We start from the raw sequence: 24,262 nt of genomic DNA, 5'->3' as shown, positions 1-24,262 counted from the left end.
GCTCTCCTCATCTCTCACTGTTTGTTGTTCCCTCTGTGTCTGATAGATATTCACTCAGGACAGCTGCCTGCTGGAGTCAACATCTACCTCATCTTCATCATCATCATCATCATCATCATCATCATAGCAGGGGTGGTTGGCTACAAATATTGGAAACGCTCATAAACTCAAAAGGAACCAAATGAGTAGGTGTTGAAAGTTGCAGTCAGTGATGTTTTAACATCAATAACCCAGTAGATTTATAATACAGTATAATTATATATTGTATTATTTAGGAATATAACTATATAAATAAAAATTCTGTTCCCATGAAGCATCTTTACTCAGCCTCTTACGGATCATCACTGTTCATTTTAGTTATTTGTAGTCAGAATATTATTACATTATTGTCAGTATACATCTACGGGGTTTTCTTTCTTCATGTTTGTCATTCAGACCAAAACTGGCATCATCTTTAGTTTCAGATATGTAATGTTATGTCCAACATAAATGTCTTACAATATATAAATAATATGATATAAATAAAACATAATGTTGCCATGGAGTTATGCTGTGGGTTACAACTTGAGCCTCCTGTTTTCTTTTCTTTTTTTAAAGCCTTTTATTTGTTTTCATTTTAGTATATTGGCACCATTAAAATGATGCTGAATGAACTATTAGCAGCTGCTGTTTACAGTGTAGCTGTAGATGTACAGACAACTGTCACTGGATTATTTGATGCTAAAGAATCAGAATCAATATAATGAAATCATTGTAAAGTGTTAGTTACCTTCAACATAAACAGTGTGTATCATGTCTGTCATTTTTTTATTTTTGCTGCAACTGCAGAACGTATTGATAAGCGACCAACTCAGCAACTAACTACAATAACTAACTTGTTGCTTTTAGACCACCAGCATGCTGCAGTATCTCTGCTTTATGTCTCTCCCTACAAATCCACCTTTTTGTCTGACGTTCCTCCACAGCCCTGAACAGATGAATTAGAAAACTCCTTTAACACCACACGTCATGATCCAAATGTGTTTCATTGATCGAACTTTAAACTGAATGTTCCTGTTATGTTAACACTATCAATTATATAAAGTAGATATTGTTACAATAATGTTTTCCTACAGTGGATTTGTCAAAAGGCTTTTTTCTCTTTGTCCCTGTAAGTTTGTCTAGTTTACATTTAATATTGTCTGACTTTGATTCAATAAGTAGCTCATCAATAATTTCCTGTGTTCACAGGTTCAACATGCAGACGATCCGTCCAGATGGAACAACTCAGGTCTTGATGGAGGAAGGTGGTGAAAACAACATCAAGGATGACGACTGAACAAGTTATTCCTCACTTTTTTCATATTTCCTACTTTTTAAACCTGCAGTGCAGAACTTCTGTTAAATTCAAGCCAAACCAGTTCAAACAGTGCTGATTAAGCAGATCACTGCCAGATAAATTTCTGTATTTCACATTATGTGGAGTTTTTAAATCTCATGTTGGATGTGACATTCCCATGTTGGCCATTCGGCTCTTCTAAACTTTCCAACTGTTATCAGACCAAATGGATCAAATTCTGATAGTGAAACGAGTCATCTTCAGGACTTGTGTGACACTCAAAACCATTTATCCACCATTTTACAGCCACAACAGTAAGTTATGCCCACTGGCGTACTGGCCATTAGGCATACTGGGACAAATCCCGGCCAGTTGGCCATCAAAACATATCAGTTTTTACAGGCTCTCTCTGCGCTCATATGAGAGCTGCTGCATATCTGTGTCAGCCAATCACAGCCAAGCATCTCTCTTTACTGTCACTGTCAGAACGGGGAGATTAAAGTCCTGCACTTCAGCTTTAAGTATGTTTTTAAGACGATGAAATAAGGATGAAATATAATCATGTTCAGATGTTCAGATGTACTGTCTTCACCTGCTCCACACTCCTGTAATGTCTGTCTTACAGATTAAAACTGGATAAAAATTCATTTGTTCGTTCAGCTTGTGTGATATTTTACAGATCTACTGAAGCTCATAACAGCTTGAAATGTTTATTCTCTTATCTTTGGAATGATGATTTTCCTTTTGCATGTACACCGACTACACAATAGCCTTCATCACTGTCTGGACGGAGATAGCTTTGTTTATTTAAAGGTCAGCTTCACAATTTTTAATTTTTTTATGTGTCTAAAATGTCCTGAAACTCTCCGGCACTGAGGACGCCTGCAGCCTGATGAGACACACAGCAAACCAGCCCTTCACTTTGAGTTAAAAACTCTTCCCTCAGGCTGTAGATTTAGAGAACCTGGTTCAAGTGCAATAGGAGTAAAAACTCCTTCATAACTGGTGCACTAATCCTGCTTAATTTGCACATGTAAGTTAGTCTTTTAGAGATTGACTTGTTGTAGTTTTGTGTTTTGTATATTGTATTTTTGTTTTTGTCACTGACTGCAAGTCAAGTTTCCCATCTGGGATGATAAAGTGACTGAACTGAACAGCTATTTATGATGTTCAGTGATATTTACTAAGACTGCAGATGTAACAGAGGTGTGGTTCATGTGATAAGGAGCTAATAAGGAAATGATAAACCGAGAGTGGCAGTTCTGATGTGCATTACTCATGTTTTCGCTGTGAGCTGCTTTCCTGTTGATCTCTGCATAATTATGTGTGGTTTTAAAGGCTTCATAACTTTTCAAGTGTCTTAAAACAACAGTCAGGAGCCCAAATGAACAGTGAAACCTGTTTTTCTTGCTGTAATCATTCCTCCTGTTCATACTGACCATTAGAAGATCCCTTCATAATGACCTTACAATGGAAGTGATGGAGGACAAAATCCACAGTCCTCCTTCTGTGCAAAAAAAAGTATTTAAAAGTTTATCTGAAGCTAACATGAAGCTTCAGCGTCCAAATGAGTCAAATCAAGTAGATATCTTTCAATGTTACAGTCTTTTTAGTGCAAATGTCCCTCTTTTTGTTACTATACTTCCACCTGCAGCTCAACAGGGAAACAGGGTTTCACATCAGAGAGGAAATACAAGCAGAGGAAACGTCTCTCTTTCCACTACCACACTCACTCATTACTTCCTGTCTGTGTATGAGGTGCTGCAGGCAACATGGCCTCCAGATCTTCAGACTATGAATTTGGTTAAATATCTGCTTTCAGGTTTTTAAATCACATCTGAATAAATGTATCAGGTTTTTATTTGCTTAATCATCTTCCAGGACTTTCATTCAAAGCAGCTGACTTAAACGTCCACATCCTATATAAAAAGCATCCTGTACAGGTGTAGAGGGTGGACTTCTACACGGCAGCTTCAGCGTCACGTTCCATCTCAGGTCGTCTCAGGTGGGCGGCTTCTTCTTCTTCTTCTTCTTCTTCTCCTACTCTCTCAACGGCTTTTTCTCCCTTTACCCTGTGAACACAGAAGAGATTCAGATTGATGTGATCATGAAGATAAAGCAAAGGGAAACAATGATTCTTAATTAAATTTCTTAACAGACCAACTGCACATTAACCTGCATAGTAAGTGTTGGGTCAAATTAAAGGATAATGTGGTGATTTTATTTTATATATATATATATATATATATATATATATATATATATATATATATATATATACACACATACACACACACATACTAACAAGTATTGTGTGTGTATATCTTATTCCTCCGCTGTTGTCCAAAAACCATTAAACACACGTCAGTGAGTCTCACCGCTGCACTGGGTCACATGTTCCTTCATCATAAAGAGTTTGGTCACGTTAGTTTGTTTAGAAACGGCTCAAAGACTAATAACAGCATCATGTTTTCGGTCTCTGGAGAGTAGTTCTTTGTAAGGCAGACGCCACTGAGCATGTGCAGGAACACGGTTTGTGTTTACAGCTTCACTAGCTTGTTGTGCTGCATATCAATCGATTAATTGATAATGAAATAATTCATTGTTGGTTTGGTTCTGTACATGGGACTTGTTGACAAATAGAAAAACATAGAAAATCACCAGACTTATTCTTAAGGTTCAAACTTTGTCTCACCTTGTCAGGCATTTAGAAGTTTTGCTGCATTTCTTCCATAAACCATAAACCACCGGGACAGCGATGATGATGATGAGGATGATGATGAGGATGAAGATCTGCCACCATTTCCAAGTATCTAACAAATACAGAAGAAACAACAGAGAGAAATGAGAAACATGAGCAGCAACCACAACTGTAAATGTTTCAGTGTTATTAATCATCCCTTGAGTAAAAGTAGGAGCTGTGATTGTGTATGTCAGTTTATTGCTGTTAACAGAAATGGCCGTGCAGTGCTGCCGTTGATCCGCCGTCACAAGCACGTCTGAAAGAGTATAAAGCTACTTGATGGCTTGTTTAAAACTAGCCGACACCAAACAGAGAAATCTGTGTGTTAAAGGATGAGTTTAACACACAGACATTCATTTTGCCAGAGGGAAAGTATCCCCAGAAAGAACCACAAAACTGAACCAGCTGAAGTCGTCTATCAAACCTCCAGCAGAATAATTATTGTTCTCTAATGAACACTTACACCAGTGTCTCTGCCTGGACATCACAGCTCTGTGTCCAAGTTTAAGGACTTGGTTACATGAATATAAGTCATGGAGTATTTGTACTGAAATATCATCATGTAATACACCCTCACTGGACCTTTGATGTGGTGGAAATTTAAGTGGGCCTCTAAGACTTGTATTTGATTAATCTGCTGGATTATTCTCTAGCGCCACCATCAGGTCAAAATTTAAATGAATCCAATACAGTTTATAGCTGCAAAACAAATGACATTCCCATCAGCCTCAGCTGTACGTTGTTTTTAGTGCTAATAAGCATTAAAAACAATAATAAAATTACGTTGTATTCACGTCATGTTGTTCAAACTGTAATTATGAGCAGCCAAGTGGGAAAAAAACGTTCACATCAACCTCCAACTTGTAATTCCGAGTTGGAGGTATCTTGCACTTCAGGAACACTTCCGGAAATGTCAACAAAATGGTGCCAAAACCACTACTGTTGTCAAGTTCAAGGTAATTAATCCTGATATTAACACAAAAACACCAATAGAATTGAAAATATACTGAAATAGTTTAGACTGTGTTCAAATGTTGGTTAAAAATATCCAAAGAAATGATTTAGGCTACTTTGCCATTTAACTTTGTTAGCATGGCTTGTTACTATGGGAAGCTTCCATTCCTCTCATTCTGCTGACACGAAGTGAACGCTCACAAGTCGCAAACATTGGAATCTTTTTCATTCATCCAATATGACGTGAATGCAGCATTATTCCTAAATAATATTTAAAAAATCAGCATGTTACCATGGCTACTGTGAGCATGTTAGCCTTCAGCCTCACAGAGCTGCTAGCATAACTGTAGACTCTGTTTGTGTACAGATTAAACTAGCGGTGGGAGAAGTACTCAGATCCTTTACTGAGAGTACTAATAAAACAATGTAAAAATACTCCATTACAAGTTAAAGTCCTGCATGAAAAATACTACCACAGTAAAAGTACATAAGTATTATGAGCTCGTGTTTAGCTGTTAGTAAAAAGGTTTTTGTCAGGATCATGAAAGAACAACATCAATAAACTACTGTTTCTACTACTACTACTTCATAAATACGGATTCAATTTGTGTTGTCATAATTGAACAAAATATCCCAGAAATCAGAAACAAAAGGAAAGGGAATAAAAATAAATTGAAACAAACAAACAAAAAAAACCTCAAAAGGCAAAACCTTTAATACTAAAAGTGAGAATATTGGAATCACATGTAGTACTGTTGATTACAATATTCTCACTTTTGTGTCACATTTTTTCAATTTAACTGCTGAACTTTTCATTTACAGTTCTGACAAAAGATTCTCATGTTATCATTATAAATGACCATATATGGGATTAAATTTGTGTCATAATAATTGAACAAAATCTTTTTCTCTTTTCTGACACAAAACTGCAGCTAAACTGTTTCAGTAATAATTACAGCCAACGAGCCATGTTGGATATTTACATTTATCAAACCGTTTTTTTCTCTTCTGTACTGAACCATGACCCCAAGAACTGAGGTACATACTGTGAATTTAGTGTACTGTTACACCCCTACTAAATAAACACCAATAGACTGATCTGCACAAGAAGAAATAGACTTGATGACCTGAATACTTCCTCCACTATTGTCTGTGACACATTCATGTTACCTGATAAGAAAATGGTGACTTACCATCAGAGGGAGGTTTTGGGCATTCTGTAATAAAAAAGAGCTCATGGTTAGTCAGGAAACAGTAAAATAAGGCAGAAATCTGAAAGCTAAGACAGGAACACAGGAGAGAAACTAAACTAAAACCAGAGATTCAGTCAGAAGCCATAAAAGTAACCAGAACTGACCACAGAGAGACTTTTTACTCACACTTAACGAGCATAGCTGTCATCAACTCAGGTAAAATATTATCATTCAATTCATCTGGTTCACTGTCTAAAATCTCATCCTATTAAAAAGCTAATACTGACATTTCTTACTGGAATAAAACTATCAGGCTTCTTACTGCTCTCTGAGATTTTGACATGTTCTCCTTCAGCCTCCATCACCATTTTCACACCATCCATCAGGTTACGGCAGACAGCGTAGACGCTTTGGTCCTGATGGTCCAAACAGACCAGGCAGCGGCCGTCCAGAGGAGAGATGGGGGAACACGGGGGGAGAGGGATGTCCTGACCACCTCTCATCCACAGATTGCCTTTAGCAACGTTGTAATCGTACAGTTGAGTGGCATTCACTGCACGTGGATCAGATGAGCTGAAACAACTGAACTCCATCTGGACAAACAGGATGAAAAACAAACAAAAAAAAGAAGTTAGCCTTATTTTTTCATCTCATCTCAAATATAAGCAAATAACTGATGTATTTTTTTCTCAGCACAATCTGAGCTATTTTAATGTGTGTGCTGCGATGATATCGTCAACATTTATAATAATAAAGCCATGAAGCCAAAAGACAAAATACAATGAAGTTTTAATTAAAAATGTTAATTAGTTATAATTAACATTTTATTCATTTTTCAACAAAACAAAACTGGTGTTTGGATTCTTCACACATGTAGTCCAAGGACAATACACAAATAAACACAACTAATGCAAAGTCCCTGAACACACACACCTCTATATTCCATGTTTAATACTAAAAGGTTTAAGTTTTTTGCTGTTTGACAGATGCAAAAAGACACAAAGCAAAAGTTCTATTTAAATAGCCAGAATTCAGAAAAAGAGGGCTTTACAATCTGTGCAGCATCAGACAACATCTACGGCTAGTGATGAGAACGCAGCTGCGTGCTTAAAATGATCTTTTAAGGAAAAATTTAAAATACTCTTCAGTCATAGCTGCATTCTGGTGAAAAGTTCAAAGCCGTCGCACATACGACTGAATTTTATGTAATGTTTTAAGAGTTGTTCTTATAGCTTCCCGGTGTGCTGAATTAACTGGTGATACTCCCCTGTATGAGGCTGTGGTAGGTGTATTATGGTATTATATAGGAGTATCCTCAAGCATCAACAGCAGCACACCAAGCTACCAAAATACCCCATACCTACTGAAAGAGGCAAGAGATCAGAAGAAGAGTTGTTCAAATATTCCCATAGAAAATGAAAATGCAGAGGGAAACATGTGTTTTGACTCCCTTAATGTGGTTGAATGAGACGAAGTTTTGTTTGGAGAGACCGATACAACAATTACTTCCTTTGTGTTTGGCAGGATTTAAAATATGTAATTTGTAAAACTGAAAAACGAGACAAAATACACACAAGTAAGTACCTTTGTAAGTACTACATGATATCTCTAATACACCAGTAGGGAAGAGATTACTGACATAAACCCATGTGAACAGGTGCTTAGAAGGTATGTCAACGTGTGTAATAGAGGATGAAAATACAACAGTAAATATCATTTACAAAAGCATCAATGCTTTAACCACCAAGCACTGACACATCCATATGTAGCTGACAATAAAGTAACCATCATCAAAAATACTGCACTCAAACCCAAGAAATGGTAACATATACATGTTAATATAACTGTAAATGGTATATTACTTACATATGAAGCCATTTTCGTGGACTTTAAGGCACGAGATTAAGGAGGATAGTTAAACTGTGATGCTCCTTCTGTGAACAGAGGTAGGGAAAGGACTTCCTGAACCCCTGTTTCTTATTACCTCACTTCCTCTTCAATACAGCTATTTGGAATCAAATCAGCTTTTTGCACATTTCACCCTACATAACATATTTCACACATTTAATGCTGCCTACGCCTCATTTATTCAGTACTCTGGGGAAAAATATAAACATAACATAAGTTTGGCGCTTCCTTATGACGTCATCAAATGTGTTATCCTAAGTGCCCACTAGATGGCAGTATTGGAGCACAAATGGCAACCTGCTGAACATTGATAGACATTGGTAACATTGGTAGATTGGGAGAAAGGGTGAGTCATCGAATCTAAAAGGAGCTACGGATGGACAGTTCTGAATGTTGAAGGAACTCCATGGATTCTTTTAAATGTTTATGGATATAATGGAGAATCTAGGAGCAAAATATTGCTTTAAAAGTTTGCTTTAGTTTTACCAACATGCGTGGTTGAATGCATATCCTATGTATCATGTCTTTAACAGTAATATTGCCTTCCTATATATCATATGTTGTGTCGTCTTTTTCAAAGTGTTCCTCAGAATTGATGAAAAACCACTAATTTCTATTGAGTGTAAAACGGCCAGAAATGGGGGACTAAGCGACTATTGTGTGTATGATGAAACTGCTCATAGAATTACAGATTTTGGATGTTTCTGGCTCAGAACTGATGAAAAATTGATGTTAGTCTTTTATGTCTGTGTAGAGAGTAGACTTACTTTGTTGCCAAGTGTCCAGAGGCTCGTTGATCCTTTGTCGGTTCAGAATTCATCTGATCTGAAACGTACTGCAAAGAGCGTCCCCTGTGTGGATTCTCTGATCACCTGGATTACTCTGTGCATCCATCTGCCTGAGCTCAATCAGCAGGAGGAAGAGGAGGAGGAACCACAGCTTTTCCCTTCCACATGAATGCACCTCAACGCATGGACCCATTCTGCTCTGCCCTCGACCTTAAGGGATGTTGTGGTTGTCAGCAGCACCTGGACCGGACCTTTCCACCTGGGAGACAAAGACAGTTTGTCCACAGACTTGAATAGTAGTTTAGTGGTTTAGTTTTGGGGAGTCTACTTGACACTGTAAATGAAACTTTCTCAAGGTTTCTGTTGGTTTCTTAACAGACTCTGTCATAGTTTGTGGGGTGTCAAAGGTGAGTTCAATCAATCAAACAAATGTGTTTCTGAAATTCATTTTTTGAAGTAAATCTTTGTGTTTGACACATTCTTTTTAAGCTAAGTTGCTATGGTCATATTGCCTATTGTTCTACTCTTGTCAGGATTAATGAACAAAAGGATTAAAAAAAAGGTGCAATATATGACATTCAGCCCCACTAGATGTCGCATTACAACACCGACATCTCAGACCAAAATAAATGTGCGTATCGCTTACTCAGTAAAGTTGGAAGAAAAAAATAAAGAAAGAGCGTGGCCCCTGAACCGTCAGCTCACAAAGCTGTAATATGAGAAAGTTGTTAAAAATGGTAAAGTTTCTTTTTTTTTTCTTTGTTGAAATGTTCTTTCACTCCAGCATTTTTTAATAAATCACATAGCAAAACAACAACATAGATTTCATTCTGAAATATTGGAAATTTAATGCACATTTTTTAAAAGATGAGCAATACTGTAGTATGGTGAGAAAAATCTGCATTATTAGTGTTTTTATGCGACCAGAGACAACTTTTGATTACAAAAACTGCAAAGGTAACACACAATTTGTAGTTGTAAATGTAAAAATGGAAGTTTTTGGTTTTTTAAAATTGTGCTTCGCTGTTTTTTTTTTTCAGTGAGTTTCAGTCGGACAGTGGCAGGAGTCATACTGCTTTAATCTGAAGGACCAAACACAGGAGGCAACAACTGAAGATAAAAAAAAAACATAGTTAAAGATTTAAAACATATATAGATCAAAGACACAGAGACATGACTGTAAGCTCACAGTCTGATCAGTAATAATGTGTTTGGTGATTTGTACTTGAAAAGGTGTCGAGATTAAAATACAGAATATTTTAAATGTTTAGACGTCTATTTGTATCTCAGTTCAAAAGCATTCAGTGACTTTATTTCAGATACTTCAACAAATGTAGTAAATTTTAACATTGTCACTAAAATGCTGTTAAAAACACATTAAGATTATGCTCCCTATTTAAAAATCTCACTTTCAAGCTACATTCTGCAGCTGCACCACAATCCTGTTCACTCAGCATATTAACATATAATCTCCAATATTATAGGAATCATGCTTCATCAGTGCAACCAGTCACATTATGACTAATAAAGATAATTATTCATTGATCCCATGTGTAAAGCTTCATACCAATTGTTTAAATATAAACTGAGATTACACATTATGTGAAATAAACATTTCAGGTCAGGAGCTGCTCTTACAAACTAACAGAGTCACAGTTATTACAGAAGGACATGCAGAGGTTTGATTCTGAGCTGAGGGTGAATGTGAATGAGGAATTTGAATGCAGAGCAATATCCCAAACTATAAGCCTTGTCTCAACAATGTTATTTTGTGATTATTGTTTAAGTGAAGGATTACTTCAGGCTGTAGCGCTTCTATATCTGTTTCACTTCTTCATGCAAATGTCTGAGTGTGCTGTGTATTGAAGCACTTTCTTTGATAAAAAAAAAAAAAATAGTACAATGTTGTGTTGCATCCTTACAAATTCATTGATATAAATTGATTTCATTCAATGTATGATTACATTTTGAATACTTTATTATTGAATTGTTGGAGTATATGGAGGATATAGCAGCCCTCAGGACAACTGAAACCCTGCTCGAGCCCACTAGATGTCGGGTGAAGGTTTTTAACTATATCAGCCCCTGCATAGCCAGTATCATAAACCGTTCTCTCATATCAGGTTGTGTCGCCAGCTACTCTTAGATGTCCAAAATAGCATTTCTCCTAGTCAGAATTATATTCTCACTAGTCTGCTTACTAAGCTGCTGTATGGCCACACTCACATTCATATCCAGGAAGCTTCTGATACTAAGGCAAATCGTTCGACAGACTGGATATGTGTTGTTCTTCCTAGTCAAAATGAACATTTCAAATATCCACAATGAAATTCTTCCTAGGACAAATAGCGTCACTTTTGCCATTCATGTGTATTGGACTTTCAATTTCAGATATCCACTATTACATGCAATAGATATCTTACCAGAGACTCCCATTTCAGATATCTACACTCCAATTGTCACTAGTCATAATTTCAATTTCAGATATCCAAAATTACAAACCATTCTGGGTATCCATAAGGTAATTTTTAATATCCAAATACATACATACATGCAATATCCAAATTACATTGTGACAAGAAAAAACATGTTTATTTGGATATGTACAACTGCAATTTTAGTAGGAAACAAAACTAGGGATGCTTACATTGTTTACTAGGGAACACTCTGTATAAATATTGTAGATATCCATAACTGTAGCCTAATTCTTCCTGTCAATGCAGTGCTACCTGAAAATTTAACTGACGTCGTGTCAACGTGGCTGTACTGCGAGTCAGGCGTTTAAAGAACGAAAATCTTTAATGCGGATATCTTTAAATAACATTCTGATTAGTGAAAATACAATTCTGACTGGGAGAAATTATGGATATATAAATTGTATATTTATATGTTGATGTTGTGTAAATTGTAATTATACAGATAGGGGTGTTGTTCGGTTAAATGTTTAAACGACGTACCCCACGCTTCCTCCAGAAAGAGGATCCACGGCCTTGTTTCAGTCTCACGGTTTCCAACCGAAGTTCATCGACAATAATCCAAATAGTGTCCCACAGCGAGGAGAAAATGTTTTCAGTCGGGTAACGGGAGGAATCTCTCCCTCCAGACACACAACGTCCATTTTCTAAAATGTTTGTATGTCGTTTGTATATCAGCAATTTTCCGCTCGGAGGTACAGGCCGCTTGGTTCTGCGCACTAACAGGAACATGGCGTCAAACAGACGAGTCGATCCTGCTTTTACTTATAAATCCACTGTGGTATCGTCGGTTGGCAGTGTTACAGCCCAGCCCACGGTCGTTTTGTGTTGCCTGCCCCTCTGGGAGGGAGGGGTCCCATGTACCAGACCCCTCCCATGTACCAGTAGACAGGAACACAGTCCACTCAACTGTGACGTTGAAAACACTGTGTGCGTGAACCTTGTGGGTTGTGTCTGCGGTGTCTACACAGACAGCGTCGCTGCTGCGGCGCCTCTGCTGCCGGCTCTATCTTTCGACATAGAGTTTGGCTTTGATAATAGTCATCAATAATAGCATGTTTCATATCATTTAATCATAAATTTCATTTATATTTAGTTAAGTCAAAAAGGATTAAGAAGCGTGTGCTCAATTGTTAAAAATAAATAAACAAAATGTGAGGTGCAAGGGGCTTTCTTTCTGATGGGCATGGTGGGGTTGGTTGGTTATACTTCAGTCTCATACAATCCTCACAAAAGACGTGTTTTTTTAATTGATCATATGAATCATTCCGCCAGTTAAACCCGCTGTCACTGCTCCAAGCGAAGAAAATCCCTCCACATGACACCAAGTTCCCCAAACGAGAAAAACACACTCGAGGTTTGAGCAAACTCACACATCATGGAATATATAATGCAAATTGTGCCTTGTTGTGTATCTCAAAGAAGCTTAGAAAATAATTGTTAATCAATACATACATATGCATATCATTAGGTCGCAGGGGAGCAGAATAATTCTTCGAGAGCTGCAAAAGACCCTCTGCTCTGCACTGGGAAACGCCTGGAAAGAAGCAAATGAAATAAGACTTACTTAACTTTTACTCAAATGTAAATGCACTTTCTTTCTCCAACTATCATTTCACTAACTGAGACCACACCGAGAACGTTAGATTTCAATAGTTTAATTGAGATAATGAAAGAGAGCTGATATGTTGATGGATGGGTTGGAGAACCCGATGAAAGATTGGAGGGATGAAGTGATGGGGGAAGGAAAGGGGTGAGGTGTGAGAGGTGTGACTGAAGCACTGAATTGATGATGAATGGTTGTATTGAAGATGATTCATTGTGTTGAAGCATTTTATATAGTCAGTTGACAGCAATGAAAGAGTGAGGGTACACCCTCCATGATGCCTTGAGATTCAGATGAAGGTAGAATGGATGAAAAGAAAACAGACGGATTTGAGTGAGCCATATCGGCTGTGGCTAGAAAGCGAAGAACGAAAAGATGCTGATTCATGGATAATATGGGAGGATGAAAGCCGAGGTGATATAGGAGGAGAGGATAGAAAGTCTGGAGGGAGACATGGGGGAGGAAGGGGTGAGGGTTAGAGGGATGAAGGGTGGGGAATTCAATTCAATTCTATAATATAGCACCAAATGACGACGAGGTTGTCGCGTGGCACTTTAACGTAAAGCAGGTCTAAACCATTCTCTTTAATTAACGGAGACCCAACAATTCCCCCGTGAGCAAGCACTTGGCGATGGCAGTGAGGAAAAACTCCCCTTTAACGGGAAGAAACCTCAAGCAGAACCTGGCTGTAGGTGGGCGCCATCTGCTTTGACCGGTTGGGTTAGAAAAAACAAATCCAATCCAAACCAAACAATTCCAATCCCACCTGTTTATTTTATACACAGTGGGGGCTGTAAGCATCACTAGCTGATGTAGCTGTATTGTTATACAGGAATGAATCATAACTTCAAAAGCAGATCATTTTAACCAACATTATCTCAAATCAAGAACTATTTTAAGATGATTTTTGCTCCTCAAGACTTAAAGTTGAGGACTAGACCTCACTGCCACCTACAGTAATGTTGCAACTTTCGTTTAGCCTGTATATGAAAATGAGAGAATAATAATAATAATGAAACCACAGCACAGAGCAGCTGGATGAGAGATCATTACTCATCCTCGTATTTAAAAAATAATTCCATCCAAATTCTGACTAAAACTCAAACTAAAGCAGAGTATTCTGCAGAAGTCACTTTCCCCTGCTGAACATTTGACTGTCTGTTAACTCAGACACTTAAACGCTGGTTTATGGTTCGATTGAAACAACTAAAAGGGTTTTTTAATTATTACTTCTTTTTTTCAGTTGATGAAAATAGTAAAATGATCATTGACAAAAGCTGCTTAAATATAATCACCTGACAGCAGTGACTGTATGATAACTTTATTTTTAGAAAGACAAAAAGTGGGGTAGTAAAACCATAACTTTTCTCCCTCTAACTGAATAATGGGGATGTATTTGCTCCAACTGCTCCACTGCTCAGGTGCCAATGTTCCCAGGTAATTTCATCATGGGGGGGATTTTAATGTCGCCCTGGACCCACTAAAAGACAAGTGTACTGGTTTGGATATGTCTCATAATAGAGCTAGAAAATCTATATTAAATTTTATGAAAGATTTAAACTTATCTAAAATTTGGCAGGAACTGAATCCAAACAATGTAGAACATTCTTGTCACTCTAGCGCACACAAAACCTATTCACGGATAGATTACTTTCTAATATCAATGCAGGTTAGATATAAAGTCGAGGACTGCCAGTTCATAGGAAACTTTATGACGTTTCCTCACTGGCAAGACCTTATTCATGTAATTAGTCACTGTGGTTCAGGAGCTGCACACATTTTGAATACTTGTCATTTTAGTTTTTGTTCCAAAGTCTGCGTGAAGTGGAAGATTAATTCTGACAAAGCAGACAGCAGTTGGTTTTTGTGTGTTTTTTTTTTTGTTTTGTGCTTTGAGTGTTTTTAAATTAATAATTTATATACAGTACTGTGCAAATGATTAGGGATGGAGGGATGAAGTGATGGGGGAAGGAAAGGGGTGAGGTGTGAGAGGTGTGACTGAAGCACTGAATTGATGATGAATGGTTGTATTGAAGATGATTCATTGTGTTGACGCATTTTATATAGTCGGTTGACGGCAATGAAAGAGTGAGGGTACACCCTCCATGATGCCTTGAGATTCAGATGAAGGTAGAATGGATGAAAAGAAAACAGACGGATTTGAGTGAGCCAAGAAGCCGTCCACCTGAGTCGACCTGAGATGGAATGTGACGCAGAGGCTGCCGTGTAGAAGTCAACCCTCTACACAGGAGTGGATGTTTTTTAAATTCATTTTAAATATAAATATAAAATTATATTTAAATTTATGATGGTAAAAGAAAATGGTCGGGATTAAGTTCCTGGAATTAGATTTCATATGCCACAACCTAAGGATTTAGATGAATAATCATATTTTATAATTAAATGTAAACTGATATTTTTTTATAGAGAGAATTTGAAATGTGGAATAATGTAAAATACTGGTACATTTATGATATTTAAATAATGTATAATGATGTGAAATGTGAAATCAACTTTATTGTTATGAGTGAATTTTCCATCCATTTAAATGAAGCTTAGTTCAGTCAGGAATCTTTTGCATGCTCAGGTCTGTAGTATTTTTTTCAAACCATCTTTCATTCCCATCCCTCACACATGCTCACTTATAATTTCCTTGCTGTCATTCCCCTTGGCGTCAATTAAGACGTCAGCTGTTCACATCAGCTGGTCACATCTAACCAATTGCACAGCACCTATCATATTGCAACTTTCTTTTTAAACATGTTTTCTCCCTCTCTGCCTTTAGTGCTTTCATGTTGCCGTTTTGCATGCCCCACTACCTCCCCATCACCGCCCAGTCTTCACAGATTCATCACTTCATCAACCTCATCAGCCTTATCAGGCTCAGCAGAAGTCATCAGTCACCACCAATGTCCACGGGGGATTTTTCCTCCTGCTGCTCAGGACTTATGTCTCTCTCCCAGACCGTTGTTTATCTTCTGTATGCTGTGCGAGGGCTCCCCCTGCTGGCTTATTTGTTGCTCCACGTCCTCTGCATGTCTGACTATTTGTATATCTACATCCTGCATGAGGTCTTTTATGAGCTACAGTTTCTTTGATTACTCTTTATCACAGATTCCCACAACTAATCTGTCTCTGATGTCTTTGTTACTTTTCTCCCCAAATTCACAGTTCTCTGAAAGTTCATATAGTGCACGTATGAAGTTCTCAACTTTCTCACTTGGTTTCTGTGTCTGCTGATGAAACTGGGCTCTCTCGTTTATGAGAAAACAGTTCTCGAGTTTTTGGGGGATTTTTTTCACTAATGTGTAGACATATAGGGTTTATTTATACTTTTTAATTAAATTCAGAATTTAATTGATTGATACTAGATGTCAGTTTTCCTGTTAGTGCTAACAGAGTTACAGATTTTAATACTCATGTGGCTAAAAATGATTCATATGCAAAAATATGTTCTCTGATGCACTTTGTTTTCCCATATATTCTGCTCCTGCTTCATTTAAGGTTGATTGAAAGTGAAGATGTTATCTTAGAAAAAACAGTATTTGTGTTAAACCACCACCTACACTGTATGTATTTGTGAAGAGCAAATCTGTTATAGTCGAATCGGGTAAAGTTGTTGAATTAAAACACACATTAAAAGTTCATTTCTGGTTGGTTAATTAGACTTAATTTCAGCACCAGTCACTGTTTAAATAGCATGACGCGACCTGTCTCCAGTGTGTCTCTCATGTATTAGCCAACATTCACAGAGGTAACCATTAGTTTCTCTTAAAGATGATTAACCGGCAATGTTTGACAAACCCAGAAAATTGTTTAAAAAAACTTTCTGCTGTTCTGACAGTATTTCCAGTGGTTCCCAACCTAGGGGTCGGGCCCCTCCAAAGGGTCAGCAGATAAATCTGAGGGCTTGTGAGATGATTAATGGGAGAGGAGAGAAGAAAAAACAAAGTTCTGATACACAAATCTGTTTTCAGTTTTTGGACTTTTTCTCTAATCTTTGATTTTTGCTGAAATATTGGATCATTTGAACATTTATTGAAATGAAAGCATGTGAGAAGTTTAGAGGGAAAAATCACTATTTGGTGGAGCTGTTAACAACTCATAGACATGTGAAATGTGACCCCGACTACACACTGCTTTTTGTAAGACGTCAAAAGCCAAAAAGGTTGGAAACCACTGGTTTCATCTTTAACAATGTGTTGTATTTTAAAAGCTTGTTATATTATCCATTGTGTCAAATCTTCATCTGAAAAGTAACTAAAGCTGTCAAATAAATGTAGTGGAGTAGAAAGTACAATATTTCCCTCTGAAATGTAGTGGAGTGGAAGTATAAAGTAGCATCACATGTGCGTCTGGAGAGCGGAGCTTGGTGGACGTTACAGGGCTTCAGCTTACTAGACAGATCCTCAGGTGCTGCTGTATGTTCGCTCTGAGCACATGTAGGTTTGTGGTGAAGAGTGATTTAGCTTGTGGTGCAATATTGTGTGCTGTGCCCTGAGAGGATGTGATTTTGGTGTGAGTTGCAGTGCAGCGTTACGTTGCAGTGCTCTAAAGGGGCTGTAATTTCTGTGTGAGGTGTGCTATCTTGGCAAGTGAACCATACACTGATTTTGGCCCATGTAAGTGGCACTGAAGGAGACTCTGACTGCTTCTGATATATCTGTGTGCAAGGCTGTTGGCTATATGCATTTGTGACAATAAAGATTATTATTCTCTGATACCCTTGGGCTTCCTCCTTCTTTAACTGTGTGCACAGTATAAATATTCTCTGTGCGGGCTCTCTACATTCTCACATCTGAGACAAGGTTTATTACACTAGTTTAGCACCGAAAATGTAGTTTAGCAAGTCTCTAAAATATAATTTTAGGGACTAATGGCTCACAATGTGCTCAGAACAGTTAGCATAAATCATAAGTACATCACACAGTAAAATATAAAGAATGAACATTTGAAACATAAAATCATTAATTATCCCACACCATGCAGGAGGACACGTCTTACCCATAGACATGTAAAAAATATAGACATAATCACCATGACGTCTCCCACAGGTTTGTAAACTGCCGTTTTGTTTTGAAGACCTGAGTTTAGCGATTTGACCATCGACATCTTGGATTTGGCCGTCGCCATGTTTGATTTTTGGAGCCAGAAGTGACCATACTTGGACGAGAGGGTGGAGCTGACCCTAGCGCTAGCTGCAGCTTGGTTAGCACCATGCATTTACAATCTACGGTTAACAGCATAGACTGTATATAAAGATTTCATAAACAGCCAGTGGAGTCGCCCCCTGATGGCCATTAGATAGAATGCAGGTTTTTTGCACTTCGGCATTGACTTCATTTCCCAGCCCGGATGTTGCTACTTGGTCTTATCTGCTTTGTGTTGGTATCAGTTTTAGATGGACTGATTTTTAAATAATGTAATGAATAATGTAATGATCTCTGCTTTCATCCACCTGTTACTTTCCCTGTCTGCAGTGTTTTATCCTGCACACATGTAAAAAGCTGATTAATGAAACTGTGAAATCCGAGTTCTCCGGTTACATTCTGCACCTCAGCCCGTCTGAACTTGGAAAAACGTGCTGTTCCTTCGCTTAAAAATCACAAGGAGGTGATAAAGGAACGATGGCGTGAGATCTGTGTCAACTGTGTCACAAAAGCATGTGACAAAGAGGGGAAACAAGTCAAGTTAAAGTGCCAAATGTTTGTTTTATTGGAAAATAAAATAACATAACTATTTCCAAAAAGGCGTGAGGTGTGGAGAGTAACTGTATCATTAGTGAAGGGAATGTGTGGATGAGTGAGGTGTGTGTGTGTGTGTGCTACTGTTGCCGAAACAAACTCAAAACCAAGAGAAATGTTGAGCCTGGGAGAGAGAGAGAGACAATGGGATCAGACTGGTAGGCTATTTATAGCCTTGGTGGAGGCGTATCCAGGTGTCACTGCATTAGTTTGACAGCTCACTATGACTGTCAGCTCCTGCAGGAAGTGGCCAATCAAACCACTGCAGACAGAAAGGTCGTAACAACTGCGTGAGTGGACACGTGAGTATCGGAGGTGTGGCTGGTGGTGGATGCTGCTCGACACAGATACTGACCTGTGACCCGGGACCGCTGCTACTGACAGATCATCAGACAGAAACACTTCATCTTTTTCCTCCTCTAGCTGTGTTTGTTTACGAATATCGAGTATCGAGTAACGAGTAACGAATGTAATTTTGCGCAGCGTTGCCAACTAATTTTCAGGGGAAGTTGCTACACACAGGTTGATTTGTTCCTAAAAGTTGCTAAATAACGTTGCTACGTTTATTGAGATGCAGAACACGATTATTAACGCTTGTACTCCAGTCTTTCTAACAAGTGGGTTTGGGTTTTTAGGCTTATCTTGGACTTTTAGCTACTCAGAATAAAAATGTTCTGACAGCTCTTATGGAGCTCAGGATTCATCCATAAGCGCTGCTTTATTACAAACAATCCCACCGTGTAAACCTGGAATCTGTGTGTAACAGCTGACCTCTTTATGTACAGCCAATGGCGTAAAATAGACGTGTAGCAGAACACATAACATTACCGTCATATCCTGACCGATCTTTTTAATGAAGTTACCGTTGCTGTGCGTTAATACGCACATCATTCTCTCAATTTAAAGACGCGCTTATCTGCTGCTTTGTGATGCTGAATGTGTTTAATTAAGTCAAAGGAAACAATCTGGTACACAACCAGCTGTGAACAACAAACAACATCAGTGCTGATGTTTCTGCAACGTAAAATTCAGACATTAATCTGACACATTTCTAACTTGCATGAGTAACATTAATAGCTGAGTGTTTTACAGATGCGAAATACTAAAGAAGCAAAAGACGCAAAATACATGTAAGGTGCTTTGTGATTGTGGAGAGCTCTGTATGTGCGCACCTCTTCTTGTTAAAGACTGGGTCGGTAGCTGGGAGACTGGGGCTGAGAACTGGATGTAAGCTGGACCAAGCAGGGCGGAGGGAACGCTGAGGGGAGCAGAGTGGTATCTGTGGGCAGGAGGTGTGCTGAGCCGCTGAGGGAGGCAGGCGAAGCAGGAGGACTTGAGACAGAGTACAGAGTCCCCCTCCCTTTCCCTCTCTGGGTGTGTTTGTTTGAGAGGCTGCCAGCCACTGAGGTGCAGTTCCAAGGGCAGATGTAACAGTTGGAAGTGTGTGTGTGTGTGTGTGTGTGTGTTTGTATGTGTGTAATGCGCAGAAGAGTGTAGCAAGTCAAGTTACACATATAAAAACACTGAACACTCACCAATCTTATAATTACAATGAATTACATTGAATTGAAATCGGGAGGGACAGCACACAATAAAGACAGTACATATATCAGGCGACATATAACAAGGATGCAATGACGCAGGGTGGTTCATCTCCGTTGACCCACTGACTGTAGCATGTAACTCTGTAGCCTGAGGGAACGCAGTGAAACCGGATAAACAGGCTGGTGCACTAGGCCTATGCGTTGGACTCCGTTATTGGGAGGGGTTCCATCAGCGGGCATCACATTTCATTTTTAGACCAGGCCGGAGTTCACACGTCAAGATGCTTTCCGAGGTGAGTTCTACATTTTTTTCCTGCTGTGCTGTTGAATCTTGATTTTTAATGATTTTTAATTACATAAAACAGACTTTAGACCGCTGAATTTCTGCAACTTTTCCAACTTAAGGCTTAACGGTTGTACTCTTCTTCTTCTGTGGCTCTGTGTCCTCTGGACTTGACTCTAGACTTGATGAAAATTTGGAAATTAATTTGTTTTACACACAAACTCATCAAGAGTTTTCAATTTACTAATTGAAATTCAAGTGAATAGGCCCAAAACTTGCATAATTTTAATGACATGTGTGAGCAAGACAGACATTTCTCACACGCCCGTTCAACGCTGCTTGCAGATTTTGTGTTTAATGCCTGAGCTCTGCTCTCCTCATCTCTCACTGTTTGTTGTTCCCTCTGTCTGATTAATGAACCACAGGATTTTTTAATTTTTCATCTTAAACAACCTAAATGCCATATTACCAATTACATGTGAGCAAAAAAATTGATACTGAAACTACTAATAACTGAAAGGTTACAGTGTTATTAATAATTATTTGAGTGTTATTACTTCTGGAGTACATGGGATGATTAATAACACTGAAACCTTTACAGCTCATGTTTGGTTGTTAGGACTTTGCGTTTTTCATTTCTCTCTGTTGTTTCTTCTGAACCTGTTAGATACTTGGAAATGGTGGCAGATCTTCATCCTCATCCTCCTCATCATCATTGCTGTCCTGGTGGTTTACGGTTTATGGAAGAAATGCTGCAAAACTTCTAAATGCCTAACAAGGTGAGATGGAGTTTGAACCTTAAAGAATAAGTCTGGTGATTTTCTATGTTTTTCTGTTTGTCAACAAATCTCATGTGCAGAACCAAACCAACAATTAATTATTTCATTATTGATTAATCGATTGATATGTAGCACAACAAGCTAGTGAAGCTGTAAATGCAAACCGTGTTCTGCACATGCTCAGTAGCGTCTGCCTTACACAGAACTACTCTCTGCAAACTGAAAACATGATGCTGTTATTAGTCTTTGAAGCCATTTCTAAACAAACTAACGTGACCAAACTCTTTATGAGTGCACAATACAAGCATATATGTTGATAAGGATGGTTAGACATCCAGCAGCATCAGTGTTTATACTAGTAAAGAAAGTGTGAAGATATCCGCAGTACATATTGTCCACCATCAAAGAGAAACAAAGACACACCACAGAGGCAAAGACGCAAACTGCCAAACCAACAGAAACAGAACTGAGAAAACAAAACAAAAAAAAAAACACATGAAACAAAACTATATCATAGCATGTTACATACTCAGCGATACTGGGCACAGCATTGATAATGAAGGGGCACTAATATGAACCCCTGCCATAGATGAAAAAAAGGCTGACATGCAAGGAACCGAGGTAGTGATACTGAGAGGTACATCTAAACTTCTGGGACCCTGTGCCCCATCCTGTCATGTCCCTTAGTCCCACCCACTAATGGCAGCTAGGTAACATTCCCATTTCAGATTAAAACTCTCCACCCTATTCATGAGTCTGTATGACAAGCCTTCCAGTGCTGCTAGCCTACCCAACTGGTGTTGCCATAGATTGAGATAATAAGTTTACGGCCCAGCATCAATGCAGTCTGTACCCATTCTGCATCATGGGATGGAAGGTCCTCGAGAAAGGAGGGGTCCCCGAGAATGTAAAGACTCTGGGAGAATGGCACATCACTCTCTATGATTTTGGAAACATTTTGGTAAATCACAGTCCAGTAATCTTGTATTTTCCGGCAGCTCAGTCAGTGTGCCTTCCCCCCCTTGGCATCTCCAGCACTCTGGGCTCTGTATTAACTTGACTCTATGTAACTTGGAGGGGGTCCAGTACACTCTATTCAGGATCTTGAATTGGACTAGTCTAGTCCTGAGTTCCCTGGACATCTTTTTCATATTTTGCAAGATCCTGCTCCATTCCCTCTCTGTGAATGACACATTGAGGTCCGCTTCCCAAGTCAGTCTAAGGGAAGATACACCTTTGTCTGAGCATTTCAAGAGCATTGAGTAGTACAGTGAAGCTTCATGCCCCTTACCAAAGATTCGTTAGGGAGGCAGTGAGCGGATGTAATCCAGTGCTTTCTTGGGGTCTGTGAACTCACGTCTGCCCTCCGCCGTCTGCAAGGTGAGCACAGCTGGATACAACAGAGAGAACTTGACCCAGCGCTCATGCAGTAAGCGTTTGCATTAGTTGAAGGCTGCCTGCTTCGCGGTGACAAGTTTGGAATAGTCTGGAAAGACCATAGTGTGGTGACCATCCCAGTTAACTTTCCCCAACTTCCGCGCCACCCCGACGATACGTTCCCGGTCCCGAAATCTCAGAAACCAGGCGAGGATCGCCCTTGGAGGACGGCCGTCAGGTCTGCATCTGGCGAGGGATCGGTGTGCTCGGTCTATTTCGAGTTTCCAGCTCACTTTGAGTAGCAGGAGGGTTAGCTTCCAATGCCTTGTTGGCATCCTCGAGAAAGTCAATGCGGGACTCGATGTTGTCTAGGCGTGCCGCTATGTCAGACAACTTGGCCTCTACTGCCTGAGTTGCTGACTATATGGTGGTGTTAACTTTGGCTGTGCTATCCTTACTAGCCTTGCCATGTTTGCTAGCTGTATCATGGCGTCGTGTCGCGGGCTTTTGCTGCTGGATTAGCATCTTGATAGTAGTAGATAGTTTAAGAGTATTTAAGTACAAATTACGTCAACCTGGCATGGAAGAAATAGCACGGTGTAGCCCCCAATTTCAATGAAATAGCTGCTTTGGCTGCGGAGCCCCTCGACTAAGCTGCCATCTCCACTCCCTGCATCACGTGACTCCTCACTGACGTGTTTTTAATAGTTTCTGGACAACAACAGAGGAATGAGATATATCAGGCTTGATACACACAATACTTGTTAGTAGATCAATTCATTATTGGTTTGGATCCAAACATGAGAAATGTATATATATATATATATATATATATATATGTGTGTGTGTGTGTGTGTGTGTTTGTGTATATATAAGAAAAATATAGAAAATCACCACATTATCCTTTAATTTGACCCAACACTTACTATGCAGGTTAATGTGCAGTTGGTCTGTTAAGAAATTTAATTAAGAATCATTGTTTCCCTTTGCTTTATCTTCATGATCACATCAATCTGAATCTCTTCTGTGTTCACAGAGTAAAGGAAGAAAAAGCCGTTGAGAGAGTAGGAGAAGAAGAAGAAGAAGAAGCCGCCCACCTGAGACGACCTGAGATGGAATGTGATGCTGAAGCTGCCGTGTAGAAGTCCACCCTCTACACCTGTACAGGATGCTTTTTATATAGGATGTGGATGTTGTTTAGGTTTAGGTTTCATGTTCTTGAACATGAAATTAAATTGGATTTTTATGTGACAACCTACCTGTGTTTATTTTTTCCCTCTTTATAATTATTATTCATATGTAAACTGTTAATTTATACATAAAACAAAGAAAGATGACGATCACACTGTAGCACCCTGAGATGCAGTTTATTGATATTCAGACATCCAGTTGGTTTTTATTACTGTGTCGCTACAGTTAGTTAGTTAGTTAGTGTGTCATGCTCATACAAGTGTCCAGAACATTTGCAACATTTGTCAAACATAGACAAGAACAAAACTTATTATATTACATCATAAGAACTTACTTTGTCTTCTGCACCAAACACTACAA

The 24,262-nt window shown here is 38.8% G+C and overlaps 2 protein-coding genes across 9 annotated transcripts in view; one reads left to right on the top strand and one right to left on the bottom strand.

Moving 5' to 3' along the window:
- The window catches only part of LOC137187295 (uncharacterized), a 37,212-nt gene extending 13,243 nt beyond the window's left edge, over positions 1-23,969 (top strand). For 2 of the 4 annotated variants that reach the window (XM_067596100.1, XM_067596101.1), the window contains exons 5-6: positions 21,223-21,334; positions 23,748-23,969. In XM_067596100.1, coding sequence (XP_067452201.1) covers positions 21,223-21,334; positions 23,748-23,853 — 218 coding nt within the window. In that variant the 3' untranslated portion in view covers positions 23,854-23,969. Of the gene's footprint in view, positions 1-46; positions 186-1,230; positions 1,966-21,222; positions 21,335-23,747 lie in introns of those variants that run through there. The other 2 variants (XM_067596103.1, XM_067596102.1) reach the window with 2 other exon arrangements.
- Positions 3,161-18,135, bottom strand: LOC137187294 (uncharacterized). 5 transcript variants are annotated; one of them, XM_067596097.1, is made up of 8 exons: positions 18,022-18,135; positions 12,834-12,915; positions 8,884-9,163; positions 8,075-8,142; positions 6,531-6,801; positions 6,209-6,232; positions 4,014-4,131; positions 3,161-3,390 (listed from the first exon to the last, which is right to left on the bottom strand). In XM_067596097.1, the coding sequence occupies exons 4-8, from the start codon at positions 8,084-8,086 to the stop codon at positions 3,279-3,281; spliced, it is 537 nt and encodes a 178-aa protein (XP_067452198.1). In that variant the 5' UTR covers positions 8,087-8,142; positions 8,884-9,163; positions 12,834-12,915; positions 18,022-18,135; the 3' UTR covers positions 3,161-3,278. The 5 variants fall into 5 exon arrangements, with proteins under 5 accessions (XP_067452198.1, XP_067452199.1, XP_067452196.1 ...); XM_067596098.1 differs by lacking the exon at positions 12,834-12,915; XM_067596095.1 differs by lacking the exons at positions 12,834-12,915; positions 18,022-18,135 and adding an exon at positions 11,862-11,999.
- Positions 23,970-24,262: the final 293 nt, after the last annotated feature.

This window comes from Thunnus thynnus, chromosome 8 (genome assembly GCF_963924715.1).
Source record: "Thunnus thynnus chromosome 8, fThuThy2.1, whole genome shotgun sequence".
NCBI lineage: Eukaryota > Metazoa > Chordata > Actinopteri > Scombriformes > Scombridae > Thunnus > Thunnus thynnus.
Note: the sequence above shows the minus strand (reverse complement) of the source record. Positions and strands in the feature narration are given on the sequence as shown.

Bases quoted from the DNA above. Each gene is read 5' to 3' on its own strand.
- LOC137187294 (XM_067596094.1), bottom strand. From the start codon at position 12,110: ATGTTCCTGTTAGTGCGCAGAACCAAGCGGCCTGTACCTCCGAGCGGA. The intron at 4,132-6,208 runs GTAAGTCACCAT...TGTATTTGTTAG, and splicing joins CCCAAAACCTCCCTCTGATG to ATACTTGGAAATGGTGGCAG. The intron at 3,391-4,013 runs GTGAGACAAAGT...CTGTGTTCACAG, and splicing joins ACTTCTAAATGCCTGACAAG to GGTAAAGGGAGAAAAAGCCG.